Source organism: Pundamilia nyererei, unplaced genomic scaffold (genome assembly GCF_000239375.1).
Source record: "Pundamilia nyererei isolate P.nyererei 1_Seehausen unplaced genomic scaffold, PunNye1.0 scaffold00051, whole genome shotgun sequence".
Lineage (NCBI taxonomy): Eukaryota > Metazoa > Chordata > Actinopteri > Cichliformes > Cichlidae > Pundamilia > Pundamilia nyererei.
The window spans coordinates 1,298,239-1,318,264 of record NW_005187452.1 but is presented as its reverse complement, the minus strand read 5'-3'; the positions used below and the strand labels follow the sequence as shown (position 1 = coordinate 1,318,264).

Sequence of the window (20,026 nt, the reverse complement as noted above, 5' to 3'; positions counted from 1 at the left end):
TGGGCCTTTGTCTAACTTGTTTGTGTGTGTTCAAGAATCAAGATTCAAGTCATTTATTGTCATTCCAAAACATGAGGTAGTGTGAGCGGAAACAAAACTAAGCAATGAGCAGGTGAGATAGCACTATAGTTGTTAATAACTAACAAGTAAATCCGTAATATGCATTATAAAATTTCGTGTGTAATGATATTGCGAAGTTGTGAAACTCACAAGGTCCAAATTCACTATCAAAAACATTTTAAGAAATTGTTGAACTCCTGAAAACGCTTCACCTGCTTCCTACACCTTGTAATAGTAGCAACCACGTCAAAATGTAATGCTAAATAGTACTTGATTTGTTCATGTACAAAAGAGATTACTGTCAGACTATTTAATACACGAGAAACAAAAATGAAGTCAAATGCAAGCAAGGTATGAAACGTGGTAGAGGGTATCTCTAATCTTACTTCCCATATTTTTATTCGTGGAGTAGCTTTGAGTGATTAAAAGTTCAAAATCATCCTTATTTATCTTGCGCTGGGCCATGGTGCAGACCTTCAGTTTATCCACTGTCTGAAACAAGATGTTTTAGTTCCAGGAGTCTATTACTTTCAATAGGCTCCTTCTCACAGGAGGTTTGAACGGCAGGTGGGTGGGGCTGCTGGCTAACAGCTACAGCTATATGTCGGATATGGCCGTGTTAAGGATATCCCCTTTCACTGGGATCATACAGAGCCAAGAGTAGAAAAAAACAGTCCAAGAGCAAGACTTTAGAGCAGTCTGGTGTGTGAGCTTTTGCCTCACAGATAGTATTTGTGCATACGTTCACCTGAATAATAAGCACACTAAAATCATAATTGGTCAACTTTAAGATTTTTCTAAAAGACATTCAAAATCTTTTGAACTTTAGTAAGAAATAGGACATCCCAGTCCAGTTACTAGATGTTAGCTTGCATTTAACTCTGTGGGAAGCAAGGCCTCTCAGTTAGTGTGCACATACTGTACTTATACAGCTGTTATCTACATGACTACATGCATGCTGACATACACATATACATGCTTGCACACTTTATCTCTCATACAGTCATGCCTGCATACTCTTAGCCTCTCATCTTCATTCACTCTCCCTCTCTGTCTCTCCCTTACACACAAACATACACACCGCCATCTGGGAAAGCCGTTAGCGGTTAGCGGTAGCACTTAGCGACGCAGCACGCTCCCTCAGTCCGCTCAGTCACCTTGATCTGCTTGCCCTTCACACAGCACCATTACTGCGATACTGCATCGCAGTGGGTGTGGGCATGTGAGTGTGTGCGTTAAGAAGGACATGTCTATGTATATGGACATGCACCTTTGTGTGTCCATTATAGGGCAGTACAGTGGGATATAAATGCCCAGTAAGGAGGGGGGAGGGGGCATTTCCTTCAAATGAGCTACCATAAAGTGAAGTGTCACTCTGAATAGTCTTCTGTACGTCTTGTATAGGTTCATGTGATGTGATCCGTGTTTGCCATTAGTCTACTGATGTGAACATCTACCTGGATATTTTGAATATGATGATTTGGGTTCTTGGTGGCACTCACACTTAATGAGAATGACAGTGGACATAAATTTCCTGTCCTGTCCTGTCTCTATCACTCAGTTTGGTTCTCCTGACCTTATGTTTGGTGAATACTGCAAGATTTTCTTAATTAGATGGATGGATGGATGGATGGATGGATGGATGGATGGATGGATAGATAGGGGATTCCCCTGCAAGTTTTGTCATTTCAGAAATGCTAGAACCCAGTTCTGATCATTACAAAGCAGTCTGTGTAAAAGTTGCTCAAGTCTTTACCCCTTGCCGTTCTAAGATTCTATTGCTTCATCCATGATGGTCAGTATAATTAATCCAATTTATCTTTTTACAACATTTATTGCTCATTGTTAAGCTAGAATGTTCCTTGCAATCCAGTCTAGCCTAAATATCTCACTACTGAAAGATGCAGAATCAAATTTATTCAATCATAAGTACCACAAAATCTATAAATACAACCTTAGTTTGCTCTTGGGAGGAAATTGAGAGAGAAAGAGAATTTTCATGTTAATCCCTTGGATAGGGATGGCAAAATCACTCTTTGTCCTTCTGATGTCATTCTTGATGTTACTAGTCAAATAATTCTTTTGAAATCCCCCCTCCTTGCTTTTTTACAGTCTTTTAAAAGGTTTCTTGTCTTTTCTTTTCCACTCCATCTCTTATTATCATTATTTTTCCTCTTTCTGCAGGTCCAGGACCAGTAGACACCCCAACTGTATCAGGGCTTCAACCTCGTAGTGTATCAATTACCTGGGTTCCTCCCACACAACCAAATGGAATTATCACAAATTATACCCTTTATCTTTACCCCAGCTCTGTCACTTCTTTACACTATAAACCCAGTTCATTCTCCAGCATCAGGTGGACTCCTAACCCAAGTCTGCTTCCCAGTACAAAGGGTGCATATCTAAACTCAGGTCATAACCCCAGACCATCATCCAGTCTAACCACCCACCAAGACTCGAGCCACATCGCCATCTTGAAACCTGGCATTGCAGATAACCAGAATGAATCCACTCATGTTGTTGATGTGAGCGAAGGCACCAGTACCTTCTCATTCCACCCCACTGAACCTGATATCACCAGTGTATCTGCCATCCTCTCGGTGTCAACACCACAGTATAGTGCAGTAAACTTTAATACTGAACATTTTATAGAAGATGGTCCATTCCATAGTGCCCCTTCTAGTGCAGCTTCAAGATCAACACCTCTTTCAGTCACTGTTCTAGGGAATACCACCAATTACACCTTCCTCAGTCTACTTCCCTACCAAGCCTACAGCTTCCAGGTACTACATTTTAGTTAATAAACTGCTTTATGGTGTTTTACATGTAATAAATATGCTAGCTTAGCAGTTAAAAGTGCCAGATTTACAGATTAAAATTCTTGGTCTTACACTGATAACCTTGTAGTCATAACACGTTATGATGTTTTAAAATTTGCTTTCCAATGTCAAGGTGGAAGCGTGCACTAATGCAGGTTGTTCAGTGTCTGAGAGGTCTCAGCATATTCGCACCCTCCCAGCTCTGCCTGAAGGGGTTCCTGCACCTCATCTTTACTCAGATACACCCACATCTGTCCTCTTGTCGTGGGGTACAGCAGAGCAGAGTAATGGACCATTAGAACGGTAAGACAAAATGACATAAACTCTGAAACACTTATAAACTCTTTGCAAAAATACAATATGCATTATTTTTCAAATGTATCTTGTTCTGGCTCTAGGTGGGTGATTGAGCGCAGAGTTGCTGGGACCAAACAAGTCTCCACAGTGGGTCATCTTCTGCCTGATCCTTCGCCTCTTTCTTTCCTGGACTCTTCATCAGCTCTCAGTCCCTGGACTACTTACCAGTATCGACTTGTGCTCCATAATCAAGCGGGCAACACCACAGGTAAGGTTTTGATAACAAGCTTGAGTAAAAGTAAATTCAGTCTGCCCAAGAAGGGACTAGTGCTGCAGCTTTTAAATTGCACAAAAAATGTTTGTTGTTACAGGGCCCTGGGTCAGTATTACCACCAGACCTTCTCGACCCGCTGGCCTCAGTCCACCAAGGATTAAGGTCTTGGGACCAGCAACACTTCAAGTAAGGGCAACGTTTTTTTAAACTGGCTCCTCAGAGTTTCACCAAAATCTTGTGGCTCTGTTATGAGAGGACAGGAGCTCTGAAATATGGCCCGCAGCACACAGTTATTATCCAAATCAGGCATGGTGTTACTGATCCTGAATTACAATATCTCTTAATACATTCAGCTGATAGAAGGTGTCAGAATCATAGAATGTGCTTTTAGAATTTATAGTGTTTATGTTTCAAAGAAATAGTCAGCGTCATTGAGAATCTCTTCAGTTACCCTATGTTTGACAGCGTGGAAAAGACAAAGCAATGTCACGCCGGTTCTTCCGTCTTTCCCTTTTCGGATTTAATGAGAAAGAAAAACATTCAACTCAAGGTCCCCTTCAGAAATGGGAGGGGCTCTGACCCTGTCTGAGGATGCTTCCTTCCTGTCGGCCATTTTGAAGGAGGGACTAGAGTTAAATTCCACCACTGGCTAATCTCACATCAAGGCCTATCCATGAAAGCCACTGAAACAATATGGCATGCATGCCAATACAGACAGACGCACACACCCATGCACTCACAGACCTACACTAATGCTAACTGGAGAAAAATGCTAATGCCTGTCATCATTTTAGAACCACCCCTGTCATCTATGCAGCAGCACAGCTTTAGGGGTCACAGGTGCAAGAAGGAAAGCGTTCCTTCCTGGTTGTTGCTAATTGGACAGACAGACATGGGGCTTCCTGGTTACCAATTGACCTTGAAAACTAAAAGAAGGATTCTGAGCATCTTGATTCTTTTTTTCCATTCATTTTTTTTTCAATTGCTTTCTACATTTCAATCTGCTACATGGAGAAGAGGCTACTGTAAACCATAACACATAAGGTTTCTCTTAATCAGTATCCTGGTTATGTTTTATTAAATTTGATTTTCTTTTTTTTGAAAGTGTTTGTTTTAAGTTGTGATTCTGTGGTCACGATCTACAAAATCTACAAAAGAAGGACTGAAAAAAGATACACTATAATGTTAGACATTATTCTCTCTCACTTCCAACTGTATCATAGGTCTCTCTCCCATTTAAATATACAAAAATACATATACAAAGGCACGCACACACATATACACACACATTCTGTACTGGCCTTAGCCCTATTGCTCTGTGTCAGCTCGGGGTCTCTGCTGTCTTCACCATCTCCAGATTACATCAAGCTATTCAATCTGTAAATGACTTCCACCACAAAGCACACCCAACACGCACTTTGGGAAATGAGCTACCTAACTCAAAATGACCCTGCCCATATGTGGTTGTGTGTATGTGTTTTAAGTTGTGTGTGTTGGTAGGTGTCTTTCTGTGTTAGTGGATGTGTTACTAGGAGTGTGTTGTGTGTGTCCTGTATAACCTCACAGTGTCACTTGTTAAATGAATATCAAGGTTGCATGAGAAATAATTATGCTTGACATTCATTCATAATACTCTCATCAACAGTGACCACTTAATCACCAAATCTCATAAGTCTCAGCCAGCTCTGAACTGATCAGTTATTGTACATGACAGTTCGTATGTAGGTGTTTTAGATCGTACAGTTCATAAATTCGCAAGTGTGTATGTGTTTACAGTGTGTGTGTGTTTATACGTGAATGCGTCAACAAAATATCATCGTAAAGAAAGCTGTAATTTCGTATTACGTGAGTGTGTTTGTAAGTAAATGTGTGTGTATTACCATTTGTGTGTGTGCCAGTTACCTTCTTCCTCACCCTGAAATGCTGACAGACTGAACTGTTTCCAAATCAGATGCAGTGCTCAACAGCAGCAGGCTTTTGTTTTTGCATGCAGCAATTCCATTACCAGCTGCTTTCATTATTTTAGCATGGTGTTTGTGCATGTGCGCGCGTCTCTGTGTGCCCTGTTTTAAATGTGATGAAAGGCATCTTCTGCTCAAGTCAAAGTCAGGTTATCTTTACCCACATGACAGCTCAACACACACACACACACAGACAGAGTGACCACCTAAATACTGTTTTCTCACTTATGCAGGTGACTAGTGTCACACCTGAAGACACATGCATTCATTCGCACTCTGTCTGCATCTTTGCACGAGCACACGCTGCAAGAACACATAAATAAACACACACCCTACATCATGACTTCCTGTAGTTCATCCATCTAAAAGCTTTTTTTTTCTTCCTATCGAGAACGTTTAAATGCCCAGTCAGTTAGGACAGCATGGGAGTTGGAAAGGATTAAACAAATTTTCTCAGCACTGTTCAATTGTATCTGAATATACCATGAGAAACACAATGCTTATATCATATACCATTTTTTGTGTTGCAGGTCACATGGTCACCCCCTCTTATTCCTAATGGAGAAATTCACAGCTATGAGATCCGCCTCCCAGAACCCCGTATCACATTCAGCACTAACAATACTTCTGAGCTTAACGCCACTGTAACGGACCTTGTTCCATATACAAATTACAGTATCACTGTGTTAGCATGCTCTAAGGGTGGGGGACATATTGGGGGATGCACAGAAAGCCTGCCAACTCAAGCTACCACATTACCCACAAGACCTGAAGGGCTTTCACCGCTGTCAGTAGTAGCAGTCAGTGAATCTTTCCTAGCCATTTCATGGGAACCACCGACCAGGCCCAATGGACCTAATATAAGGTAACATCCATATCTCTTTTTTGCCCCCTTTTTTAACCAGTGATGGCAAAGTAAAAATGTATGTCTTATATCACTTTAAGTCCACATTTGCTTACATGATAATATCCAGCACACAAATGTGGCATTTGGATATGTGAGGTGCTGTTCTACATCAACATCAGGTTAGGTTTATGTCAACTGACCCATTCCTATATGAAATTATATGAAACAGAAAAAAACTTTTAAAATGTCATTGTCACCAACATTGACAAGCTGACTTTGCACCTAAATAGTCTTCTAAGTCGTCATAAAGTTTTTATAGAAAAGCATTACAGGTAGCAGCAGAGGTATAATAGTCATTTTAAACATATTAAAGAACTGTTGCTTTTACTATTAAATTAAGTTATGATTTTTTGTTTTGGATACCCCTTCTGCTTCAAAAGACACATATAAACTAAGAGCCACTCCACCTGAGCAATATAGTAGCTGCTTTGAAGCAATACAAACCAATTACATCCATTAAAATACTGTCAGTTTAAGGTCACAGAGGGCTGGAGCTATCAGAGGGCAGGGACGGTTGCTACTCTGTTGCAGGGCGACAGACAACCTTTTACATTTACAATCAAACCAACAGTCAATTTATAGTCATTGTTAAACCTAACATGCGTGTGTTTGAACTGTGGGTGGAAGCCAGAGTACCCAGAGGAAACCCATGCAGGCAGAAAGAGACCGTGCAAACCCACACAAAAAGACCCCAGATGGCCTTTGGATTAAACCCAGGACCTTTTTGCTGTTATCTTCTGTTTCAAAGTACTTAATAGAAAAACATGAACATTTAATCAGCATTTATGCTATGGATCAGTCGTATAATCCATAGGAATGTAACTAAGTGAACAGAAAGTAAAAAAGGGAAATTCTTTAAATTGCCCTGTACAGAAACATCAGTACATCATTAATTATGTGAACCTGATAAAAGGACCCAAATCTGTGTAACCACCATTAACTTTACATAATCTGACTTACCCCTGTGTTTTTATTCATTAGCTAGCTTTAGCCCAAAGTTGGAAACCAGACTATAAGAACTAAAATCAGCATGTCGATAATGAGAGACACATTCTGGTGATGTTCAATTGCTGCTGAAAAACTTAAGCAAACAAGCAGATAGGAACACGTTAACAAGCTGCTAACATGAGTGTGCTGGTAATGAGCTAAGTGTTCTGCATTTTTTAATCAGTGTTTTCTCAGTCCTAATGCACATTCTGGTTCATTTTGTTCTGTCCTGTTCTAGTCTGTCGGCGATTAGGCCTAAAATAAAGGTCCATTTTCCTAGTGGGTGATTAAAATGCATGAGCCTGTCTCTCTGTTCTGCTCTGCTCAGCTCTGTGTGTTTGTCTAAGTGGGTTGGTTAAAAGGCGGCATTAAGCCTTTCTCTTCTGATTACAGCAGAAATTAGCATCACTGTAGGGAGAGGAAAACACAAACCCCGCAGAAAAAAACAACAACGGATGGAGGGGTGTAGAGAGGGAGGGATGAGATGCAGTGAAAGAAGAATAGAAGAGGAGGGAATGAGTGATAAGGATAAGAACCAGTTGAAAATGTGCGTTTAAGTGTGTGTGTGTCTGCAAGCATCCATGGGCAGGTTTGTGTGTACAGAGGGTACAGTAGGTGTCTTTATGCTCAAATTAGCTAATGTTGGAGTTAATGGATTCCTAAATATCCAACCGTGTGTGTGTGTATGTGTGTGTGTGTGTGTGTTTTCTTTTATTCAAATTTCCCTTTCAGATACAAGTTGCTCAGACGTAAAACCAACCAGCCCCTGGCCATCACCACAGTTCCCACATTAACAGCCCAGTCTCCACCCCCCTCCGAAGATCTCCATCGCTGGCTCCATGTTTACTCCGGCACCAAATTGTTCTACCAAGATAAAGGCCTAAGCAGGTGAGATTACTGAAATGAGCTCTAGAGCAAACGGCAGCGCTGCAGCAAACCGTGTGTGCAGAGCCGATCGGCGAGCTGCTGCTGATGCCGATCTTTTAATACCGCTCAAAGATACATTAAGCAAATATCCCAAAGAATTAAATTGTTTTTCACACAGCGTCCCCTAATCTCAGTTTGGCACTTGGTGGAAGCACTTTTTTTTCCACCGTGCTTGCTAAACAGCTCTGGGTTTATGTCTCCACTGTGCTTTATTCAAGGAGTAAACTGACAAACTTTTGAGTGTGTCAGCACTTTTCATTGGGCAGGACTTTTTCATGTGATGCAAGAAGAAATACAAGTTACTATTTTAGCACAACTATCAGATAAACATATTTTACTTTATTCTACCAGTATGTGGTTGATTTCCAGTTTAAACTAATGTTTGCACTACAAAGAGTGATGCTGCATCTCTACAGATTCACCCGTTTCCAGTACCAGTTAGAGGTTCATAATGATGTGGGAAACACGTCAGGAGAGATCGTTACAGCAGTGACCATGGCTGGGGTTCCCCTCCACCCTCCATCTCTGTCTGCCTCTACTATCAATCACACTGCTATACAGGTCAACTGGACACAACCATGTAAGATTAACCTTCTTCTTTTACACACTGTTCAGGAGAGGTGTTGAAACTCACAGCGTCTTGCACAGGGTCATGCTTTTATTGTATGATGTCTGTGCTGTCCTGTCTGTTTAAAAGAAAGTGACACCAGAGACTGAAAGTATCTTTTTACTTTCACTGACCTATCACTCTTTTCCATTTCTCTTGATATCTATTTTAGCTTTACAAGACCTACAGGGAGAAGTGGAATATTTCTTTCTCACAGTGGAGTCTCGAGAGCCAAGTCTGATCTTAACTTTCACCCCTGAGATCACCTCTGCAGTGATAAGTGACCTCTGGCCCAGTACCACATATCTGGTGTCATTACAAGTGTCCAACGGAGCTTATAATACATCTAAGGCAGTGGTTAATGTCACCACAGCAGATGGAAGTATGTGTATATTTTACTATTATCTTTGGCAAACAATATTTCTGTTTTGTTTTTTCATTCAGCACATGTTCTTCTGAGGTTGTGATTGTCTGCTTTTGAGCCATGGAGAAACCCGAATTGGGTCATGTACAGTTTCTTAGGACTTTCTGCATTCTTGTGAGAAATTGATTCAGGTTAAAGATCAATTTTTAGCAGCAATGAGTTGAACTAATCATCTTTGGTATGACCAGTTTCTCACATGGCTGTGGAGGAATTTTCAGAGGTTCTTTTGTGGCAATCTGACAAGCAAGCAATATTTCTTCAGTCTTTTTCTAATTGAACTCTCATGAACTTCAATAATTAGCATGAAACTTATATGGATGTTCAACAAGGAAGATCTGTAATCACTCATCTGGCAGCTTTACTGGGTACTTTTCTGTTTACACGTCAACCACTTTCCCACGGTGTCAGTCTCAACACTGACATCATTATTCTAGTCCAATCATTGTCTCGCCTGCCTTCTTTGAGCCAATCAGCTCTGCTTTGCATGGTTTAAATCTGTGCTCTGTCATTCTCCCTTTCAGATTGTTTTTCGTGTAACCCACCTTCTCCCCATCTCCACCTCAGACATCTCAGCCAGAGCTTTATTCAAGCCTCAGTCTTCATCTTCACCACCACCAGCATCTAGACTCTGGGGGGTTCTGTCCCAAATCTGTTCTGCCCTGATTTTTAATCGACAGATACATTAATTTCTTTATCTCTATAGATCATTTCTTCCAAGTGATCTCTCCTTATTGAAATGCTAACTGAGGAAAGGGTCTGAGATGTAGCTCTTGGATTTTTTTGGAGTTTCTTGGAGTGTTGTGTGATCTTGGGATGACTTTGTGGAAGCTTCCACTCTTGAGAGGACTGTGGTATTGTGTTACGTATCTGAATACTCCACACCAGCAAGCTGCCAAAACTTCTTCGTTTATAGACGTGATCACACTTGCTGATGATCAATTAATTAAGCACATTTGATTAGCAGCACCTAACAGCTACTTCCTCTCTTAATTCCTATGGAAGCAGTAAAGGTGTACTTAGATTCTCAGAGGACTGTGGAGAAAAAACTTTTCTTTTCACATGACTGTACATTGCTTCAATTCAGCACACTTAAGTGTTGTGCCTGGGTTAACATGGATTTCTCTCCGACATTGTGCTTCACAGGAGATGTTAAACACATCATGTAGTCAGGCATGAAATCAATACAAAGTGTGTGAGGCAGATTTAAGGTGTTGTGAATTGCTTGTTTGCACCATAAGCAAACAAACACACAAAAATTGCACACATGCTATAGAAACACAAGCTTTGTTCTACCACTAACAAAGAAGAGTTCGAATTACTGTGCTTTGCAATACAATTAACAGTTTACAATTCACAAGAACGAAGTGAAAAGTCAGGTAGAAGTAACAATGATTTGCCAAAATTAAATACATTTCATTTTTAATTTATACCAAATACCAACATTTACGGTAAGAGACACACAGACATATTACCTGTTGATGCAGTTAAAAAACCCGATGTGGGACAATAGGATCACATAAACAATACATCAGAATCTAAGGAGCTTGGAAAGAAAAGCGTCTGGACTTCTTTGAGTTGCTTGAAGACGTTTCACCTCTCATCCGAGAAGCTTCTTCAGTTCTAAGGGTCAATGGTGGAGAGTCCCAGATTTAAACCCAGTGGGAGTTTCCCCCCAAAGAGGGACTACGATGATCTGAATGACTGAGAACCTTCACAGACAAATACATCAGAATGTAAAGCAGCACGATTCAAATTAGTTTATTCATGTTCAGTAATTCAGCTCTGTTACTTTTTTCAGTTTTTGGATCATGGTTTACACAATAGTAGAGCTGCAGCTATCTTATTATTTTAGTAATCAAGTATTCTATTGGTTATTCCATCGAGTAATCAGATAAGAAATACTTTTACCTTCTAATGAGCAATAACAAATATTGAAAAAAGAAACACATCTGTCAAAATAAACTGCTCATTGGTTTCTATTTTAGACATTACAGTATATTAATAATGTAACTGCATACGACATCGGTATTTACATGCCATATTAATATTTAATTTAAAAAATAAATAAATAAATGATCATAAATGTGTTAGACATGCAACCTAAACTAAGGCATACAATAAAATTGCTTGTACTCTGTCTTTTTGGAAAACTTTCTTACATTAATTGGAGGCAAAAATAGTTCTGACAGTGTTGTGTCTGCAGCAGGACATAGATCGGGTGTGTGTTTATGTGTGTGTTTAAGCCTTTAAAAGAGTGTGTGGTGGCTGCAATGAAGAAAAGTGAGTATATCAGCTGAAGATTGTCCTGTACTTTGATGCAGAATTTTGTGCCCCTGAAAACAGACGTTATAATGGTTTTGAAGTTAATTATAAATTTATAGTTTATAATAATTCAGTGTCCAACTCAGTGGCTTAGAGCTTTACTGGCCCATTTCGTTCTGTAAATATAACAAATTTTTCCCAGGATGGAAAAAAATCTTTTATATTTATATTTTAAAATGTTAATAGAGTTCCATTAATATAATATTATATATTATTTTCTTTTATTATATATTATTTATTACTTTAAATCTGATCTGAAAAATAATGTTATGAAAGCTTTGAAATAAACATTGTGTAGTACACCTCATGCCTCCCTATAGACTCACCCCTGTTTATTGCAGGTGTTGCAGGTCAATGCAATCGAAAGTGGTCTCACTTTCTATTGCATTGACCTGCTGTCAGCAAGCAGCCTAATTTAAACATGTGTCAGACTAAGTTAACACTTCATTGCCATGTTTTATAGTAGCTTTACTTCTGTTGCTTTACTGTAGATTTTCACTGTGTAAAACAAACAGCGGCTGATGAAGCAGCTACAAAGTTCACTTTTCTTCACATTGGAGTTTGTTAAACAGGTGCTTTGATTAACGGCTGTTGCCGTACATTATGGAAAACCATACCCACCAGAACATTGATTGACATCATTACAATACAACTCTAATACTGCATCATCTGTTCCCGGAGCTTTAGCTGTCTGTATAATCTGTTAATATTTATAAAATGAACAACTGGCACTCCTTATCAGGATATAAAATCTGGTGCTTTGAGAGAGGGTATTAAGTGGAATATGATTATATCAGTTCTTGGATCTACTGGTATTTCCCTTTTCAATCAGGGTCAGCTTTTAATACTTTTAACCATGAATTGTTCAGGCTATCCAACTGTCATCCCTACTTTTCTCTCCATTTCCTCTTCAACTTTCAGCCCAGTCTCTTAGCATTCAAGAGTTATCTTTCAAATCACTCTGTGTAATCATATGTCAGAGGCCACTTACTACTGTCTGTAGTTTTATTTCCATCTTCACTTCCCTCTTTGAAAATCTTTCCATTTCTTTTTCCTTTCTCACACATCTCTTCCTTTCTCACTATAATCATATGTCAGGAGCCTCTTTCTTTCGTTCTAATCTGAGTAGTATAATAAAAAGTGCATTAAAAACATTAGAAAATCATTAGGTGCTAAAGGCAAAGCATGGCTCGTTTAACTGAGGGGGCTCCGGAGGTAATTTCATTATTTTACAGCCATAAGAGTGCAAGCTCACACACACACAGACACACCAAGGAGGTCTGATATATTTTAACTAATGCAGCTCAGCCCTACCAACCATCTTAACACCGCTTGCAGTCTATAGGGCAATGCTAACATCAGAACTAATTGGCAAGAAAAGTGCATGCTTGTCTGTGTGTGTATGAGTGAAAGAGCGCCTGTGTTCAGTATTGCGTTGATAATACCATCCTGCAGTAAATGAAATGTAGAGCTGCAGTTTGGGCTTAGGTAAGTGCTTTGGCAGCAAATGAATTGGGATAACGTCTCGTAGCTGGGTGCATTTTTACTTAATAAATGGAGTCTATATGATCACCCCTCTGACACACAACCCGTTTCTCTTATCGAATTCCTTTTCCTTCTTTTTTATTTTTCTCTCACACTCTGGTGTTTCTCTCTTTGATTTTGAATTTTGCTCACTGCGTCTGTGATTAATTCTTCCATAGATACTCTTCTTTCTGCGTAATTCACTCCTCTCTTTTGTCCCACACTCTCTGAAACCCATTTCTTATACTCTAGTTTACCATCCTTTATTAATCACCATGCAGTAGGAGTTTTACATTTGCTAGAAGAGAATTTTTTTTAAAAAGTCAGCTAAATGAATTACGGAAAGGAATTAAGGGAATTACATGGAAGAGCCACTAAAGAAGAGAAACTGTAATAACAGAATACAGAAAGAGGCAGTTATTCTGAGTGAGTGAGGTGATCGTATTGAATCTATTGTTCTTAGTGAAAATGCATTCAGCTAAGACAAGTTAACCCAATTCATTTGCAGCCAATGCACTTATCTAAACCCAGCCCACTGCTCTACATTTCATTTACTGCTACACAGCATTATCTACGCAATACTGCACACATGCAGACACACAGGTGGTCACCCTGCCTCTAAAACACAGTCACAGTTCCCTGTCATGTATGGATATATGGATACTCTCTGCTTCTCTCTTTTCTCTCTCTTACACACAGACACACAAAGACCTCTAGAGTTGTATGAAAGCAAATATGATATTCATACAATGTTTCTAATTAACATGCATTTTAAAATGTTCACCATGAGGAACACATAATTTTACCATTTATGTCACTGACTAGAATTTTTAGAATTTTAGAATTTTAATTTTTTTACCATTTTAATGGTGTTTTTTTTTTAAAAATAAATAAATAAATACAAGCCCTTTACAAGCAATCATCAAATGAGTTGTGTTGTGAAAGATTAGCACTGATATACTCTTTTACAGCTCTGTCCATCTATTTTCATAACAGGTGGTATGTAAAAATTTACGTGTGTTGCCATAATTCTTGCTATAATTTTATCAAACATGGTTTCACGATGACATGTCTTGTGTCATGTTTACAGTTTTCATGATCTGAAATCAGTTTGTTTTCATAAATGGAGTCAATCATTGTGTGTACCTCACAGAGCCAGAGGGGATGTCTGCCCCAGAGGTGGTTACAGTAAACAGCAGCACAGCACGTGTCCTCTGGATCCCTCCTCTTCGACCCAATGGTGCAGTCACTGGTTACAACATCTATGTTAATGATCGCCTTCATGGCAATGTAGACAACAGCTCAGGGTCATACCTGCTGGGGGACCTACTGCCTTTTACTGTCTACAACATACAGGTACTCATACAAACAAGTGCAAATATGCAAAGAGAGACATCTACTGTAAACATATGCATCATGTTTTTCTGTTGATGTGCTTTTTAGGTGGAGGTGTGCACAGTATATGCATGCGTACGGAGCAAGGTTACCAGAACTACTACTGTGGAGGACCTGCCTGCTGACTTGGCAACACCACATGCCCAAGTGATAAGTCCCAGGTAATTTACAAATGTACAGCCATTTTTTCATGATAGTAATTTTTTTTTTCTTTAACTTTCTTTGACAGCAAAAATTTTCTGGCACAACTTCACCTGCTTCCAAGGTGCATGGAGAGGATGAAAGAATTCACAAAGCAGGAACTCCAGCAACACTTGAGGGAAGATAAACAACTTTAATAATTGACCAATGCGTTTCGGCTCATCATGCCATGACCCTGATGAAGGCCACAAGCCGAAACGCGTTGGTCAATTATTAAAGTTGTTCATCTTCCCTCAAATGTTGCTGGAGTTCCTGCTTTGTTTAACTTTCTTGAAAAATTAAAAAAACATTGCAATTTTGTTCTGTAAAACTAGATTTAGTGGACAAACTTTAAAGATTGCGATTAGCCTCTCAATTCTACCTTAAAATGAAAATAATCTACTACATTTTTCTCATTATAAAATTTGTTTAGATCATTGACATTTTATTTGTAGCCAGTTAATGGCATATGAAATGTTTGTTTCTCATGTGTGATGCAAACCACATTGTTGCAAATCTTGCACTTGCAGAAAAATGCTGATTTGTGGCTTATTTTTCTTCTAGGAAACTGAGCAAGTTATAACTCTGTATGTTGCTAAAAAGGTCTTTCCTCTGCCAGATGTCAAGAGATTAAAAAAGGGGGGGAAATCAATAGTGTGAAGTGTATAAAGATACACACACCCCGACACGTAACTCAACTTTGTCAGGCATTAACCATGCATGAACGCGTGTGTATGTTTCAAAGTTTATGTGTGACTGTGTGGGTACAATTGTGTGAAAGGAGTGTGAAGGAGAACATACCCCTGCCTATCGCTTTCATTTTGTTCTGGTTGCCCCCCTTCTCTCTCTGTCAGGGTGGTGAGATTAGATTGGTCCCATCCAGGCAGACCCAGTGGGATCATGCTGGGCTTTGAGGTTTTAAGACGTACCCTCAGATCATGTGCTGGTGGGTCAACAGATATCACATCCGCCATGGGGGAGGAGTTAAATGGCACAGGTGGTTTAAGGTTTAGATGTTCCTACCTGCAGTGTCCGGCAAGTCATGGTGTGTGCAGCACATCCTGCTTCCATCCAGACATACAGGTGATTATGCTGCCATCATTTTCTACTCATAAAAATATCTATTCTTTTTTCCAACCATGTTTTGAAGAAGGTCAGGTTAAAACAGTTTTATTCATATTGACATTTGTTTAGGTTTTTTTTTTTCCAGTGTTCACTTTTTTCGTCTTTTTTCTGCTATAATCGTCTCTCCCCTGCCCTTTCCACTTCAGTACTTTAGTCTCTTTTAACTAGAAGTTGCCATGAGTAAACATTAAAAAATTTGCTGTACAACAACAATGTGCAAAAGGAGATAGATGTCCAGGGTCTTGGCTGCTGATCTGAAGGGGAGAATGCATAATCCCTCAGGATAGTATGGTCATCACCACAGAGACCAATAGGGAAGTGCGAACACTTCCTTTTCCATACACCCACTTTTATAAGGGATTCAGAATCAACCTCTCAGTGATTAATTTCTCTAAACAGATTAACTTGTCATCTGCATTGACTTCCATCCTTATGTCATTGAATGCCAGCCAAGTTGGCACAGTGAATGCCTGCTATACATTTCTCCCCACATTACCCAGGGGCAGAAACAGTATCAACAACATATTTACAAGTACACCTGCTTATTTACTGCAGGAGAATATGCTGAGATTTAGCACATGCAACATATGTGCTTAAAGAGAAGGGCTTTATTTTACAAATGTGTACACAACACACACACACACACACAGAGGCTGACAGAGGCCTCTCTGCACAGCTAGTCATGTGAGCAACATAAAGGAGTATGGATACATACTGTATTCGTCCTTGTTTAATAGAACCACATAAGTTATTTCCTTAATGTAGTCCCGAGTCCCAAGTAAGAAAAACAAAATGTCAGTGGGGTTTTTTTTGGCAAATATAAACAAGGAGTGATGGAAAACGTGGAGTTTCTGACTTGATTATGTGAATATAATAATAGAAAGTGCTAACTTGTGCACCATGAGCTCCCAATCAGGATTGAGCTCCCAAAAAGTACCACTGTACCTTTTAGTCAGTCTAGAATTCATAAAGTTACAGATGTTATATGTTGAAAAGGTTTTTTAGAGTCATGGCGTATTTGAAGAAACCCTGAAACTGTTAATTTTGGCATGAGTATTTCATTACAATCATCCTAAAATAAATATCCCCCGCCAAAAAGTTTTAATGGCCTCCTATTTGACTTGCAGTGCTACAGTCAATAATCTCAACTTTAAGTATTTGTTTGAGTTGATTTTATTTACATATCATCTTATATGTTTTTTTCAATTGCGTATTAAACAGGTTTGCTGCAGTGGAGTAATTTACACAAAGAAGCCACATCATCACTGCTGTGAGGACAGCTATTTGAGTTTGAATAACTCCTCCAACCCAGTCTGCTGCAATGGCAAACTAGTCCCATCTCTTCCTGACCATCAGTGCTGTGGAGGATATTATGTCCATGTGAAAACCAGTGAGTTCCAAATTACTTTATGTAGTGTGTTTCCACTAACCTCAAATCTATTGTGTTCTGCTTTCATGGGGTTTGCTCTTCTTCGTGTTGCTCAAGTGTTTACTTCATTTGTCCTTGTCTTTGTAGATGAATACTGCTGTCCTGACCACTCGCAGGGCCGGGTCTCTGTGGGGCTGGGTGACAGCTGCTGTGGGGGGGTTCCTTACTCAGTGACAGGCGGCCAGCTCTGCTGTAGTGGGACCCTTCATGATGGCTATGGGGTCCAGTGCTGTGGAGGCCAAATCGTGGATAAAACACTGGTGTGCTGTGGTGATGCTGAGAGGGGTGCAGTGCATAAATATGCTCCAGGTGAGTAAAGAAACACATGGGTCAAAATGTAAGCTAGCATTAGCTGTTGTTTGAGTGTTTTTTTTCCCCAGTGTTGAAGACACGGTTGTTTAAGTCTGACAGCCTGATGAGTTGTCGTCGTATCAAATTTTGTCTGGAGACAAAGTAAAGGCCCTTTTAAAAGAAAACTAGTTGCTGTGGTGTAAGAAGGATTTTGTCAAAGTGAAGTTGGTGGTTATGACTTAACGTCTACCTAGGGAAAAAGCGACAGGAGAGTTGAGCAGAAGAAAAAGGTTGAGAGATAGACACATGGTGCAGGAACGTAGGGTCGTTTCCCTTTCTTTCTCTCCCGCAGTGTCCCAAAGCACCCGGATACCATGGCACAGATGGGACTGTGCGCGTGTGTCGGTGTGTTGGTGTGTGTAAATGTGTGTGCCATTAGACATCTTTGTCATGGCAGATGATGATGAAACACACTCAGGATGGCACCGTTGAGGGCACTGCCAAGCACACAGCAGGAGAAATACACACTCATTCTCTCTCATACGCACACACTTTTACACATTTAGACGTTTTTCAGGCGCCCCCCATACACACACACAGAGTCAACAGGGTGCTCTCGGCAGGGTTTGCTTGAGTGTTGAGTGCCAGAGAAAAACACGTGGACTCTATTCATCACACATAAACAATGGCCCCATATGGGCTGGCCTATAGTACTCTGTTAGCCTATCCATACACACACTCACACACAAAAGCTCTACTTACGCAGAAATATATAAATTGCTGATTAAAAAAATTAATAGAAAAGAGTTATTTTTCTTTCTTGGCTGTTCTTTTTTTTTTTTTTTACCCCCAACCTGTAGTTTTTATTGATTGTCAGTAAGACTCTTTTGGAAAGTTGTTAAGTGTTAACTTTCTTCCTAGTAATCCTTTGTAATTTAACATATATTATTATATTCCACCTCATCATGCCATTGCCCATTTTGTCTCATCTTTCTTTTCTTCTCCTCCACTGGATCCTCTGTTATCTCTTCCAGCTGAGCAGGCTATATGGTCATCCTTCATTTGAGGAGGCCTCCCAAGGAGTGCATATGCTCCCTACCTCTTCTTCCTCTCCATCTTCTCTTATTTCTCATCTCCTCTCCAACTCTGTCATCTTGTTTTACTCAACTCGTTTCCCCAAACTCTTCTGCTTCATCCTCTGGTCTCTTGCTCTTCCTTTTTATTCTCTTACCACGTTTTCTTCTAACTTTTCCTCCTCTCTCCCCTCCCTTCCTTTATGTGCCCCCTTCCCATCCACTCATCAGTCATTAGCGTTAGCTTCCCCATTGAGAACATATGGTATGATGGATCGTAGGGCTAGCGGCGCTAGCAAGGCTAAGGGCCATTTGCCGGGTGCATTGCGCTGTCGGGGAGCCCTGGGGCCAGCTATGCAACCTCGACCCCACACGTCTGTTTCAAGACAGTCACACACAACATGCGCACAGCAACACTATTATAGGATAGGCTACTTAACCTTGGCACCACACACTCTCATTTCTCTTTCTCATTGAGTGCAAGGTTTGCTATTTTTAATGATGCAGAGAGACAAATTAATGTGTAAAAGACAGAGAAATGGAAAGACGGAATCAGAGAAACTAACAACATCAGAATATATGCAGGTCACTTTTTTAAAGTGAGTGAGAAACAAAAAGTAACTAACTCTATATTGTATAACATTTTGGTATAAACACTTGCATTGAATGAAAAAATGTCAAATTAAACAACTGATGCAGAAAGAAATGTAAGAGAAGGAGAAAGTATTAAAGAATAAAAAATACTGAGTTAAATGCAAACACACAAAAAAGATCGGAAGTGAGTAATAGAGAAAGTACAAGGAAAAACCCCCCAGAGGAGTGGTGAAGAGCTAGATGGAGCAGATTAAAGGAGGAGTGAAGGGTATCCCATTGTGCCCAGCTGATAGACTAGGTTAGGCTGATGTGATTATGGGGTCCCTGAAGTGCGATCTATCACACATTACCGTCCACACTGTCAACAACCATACACACACACTGCAGGGGAACAGCAATGCCAGGAGACAGCCGTCTGGCAACGGATACGTGTACCGGCTTGTGTGCACATGTGCACACGTAGATAAACACACAAGCATTCAAACACAAACACAGCAACAATCAAGCATCAGTACACACACACCTGTATAAAAACTTGCATGTGATGACACACAGAGTTGCATGTGCTTGCACATTCATCCAAAAATGTACACATGGACACATGTGCTTTGGGCTGGACTATTTGATTTAAAATGGGAAAGCTCCCAGTGTAAATCAAATGAAATTGAAGTGGGTCAGAAACTTACCTTATCCAACCCTTCTCAAACACAAGAAATCAACACAACAACACACATCAGTGAGCAGGGTTCAGTCTTTCTTTCTGGTTGTCCTGCAGTAAAAGTTTTGGCATCAGTCTTACTTTCATTTTCTGAATTGTCTTCCACTCATTT

The 20,026-nt window shown here is 39.9% G+C and overlaps 1 protein-coding gene across 1 annotated transcript in view; it reads left to right on the top strand.

Moving 5' to 3' along the window:
- The window catches only part of ush2a (Usher syndrome 2A (autosomal recessive, mild)), a 216,151-nt gene that overhangs the window by 125,841 nt on the left and 70,284 nt on the right, over nucleotides 1-20,026 (top strand). Inside the window, exons 50-62 of the mRNA XM_013910893.1 lie at nucleotides 2,245-2,843; nucleotides 3,013-3,182; nucleotides 3,278-3,444; nucleotides 3,548-3,636; nucleotides 5,942-6,276; nucleotides 8,038-8,193; nucleotides 8,649-8,812; nucleotides 9,012-9,221; nucleotides 14,263-14,465; nucleotides 14,553-14,665; nucleotides 15,539-15,767; nucleotides 17,031-17,199; nucleotides 17,326-17,547. Of these exons, the coding sequence (XP_013766347.1) occupies nucleotides 2,245-2,843; nucleotides 3,013-3,182; nucleotides 3,278-3,444; nucleotides 3,548-3,636; nucleotides 5,942-6,276; nucleotides 8,038-8,193; nucleotides 8,649-8,812; nucleotides 9,012-9,221; nucleotides 14,263-14,465; nucleotides 14,553-14,665; nucleotides 15,539-15,767; nucleotides 17,031-17,199; nucleotides 17,326-17,547 (2,826 nt within the window). The remainder of the gene's footprint in view (nucleotides 1-2,244; nucleotides 2,844-3,012; nucleotides 3,183-3,277; nucleotides 3,445-3,547; nucleotides 3,637-5,941; nucleotides 6,277-8,037; nucleotides 8,194-8,648; nucleotides 8,813-9,011; nucleotides 9,222-14,262; nucleotides 14,466-14,552; nucleotides 14,666-15,538; nucleotides 15,768-17,030; nucleotides 17,200-17,325; nucleotides 17,548-20,026) is intronic.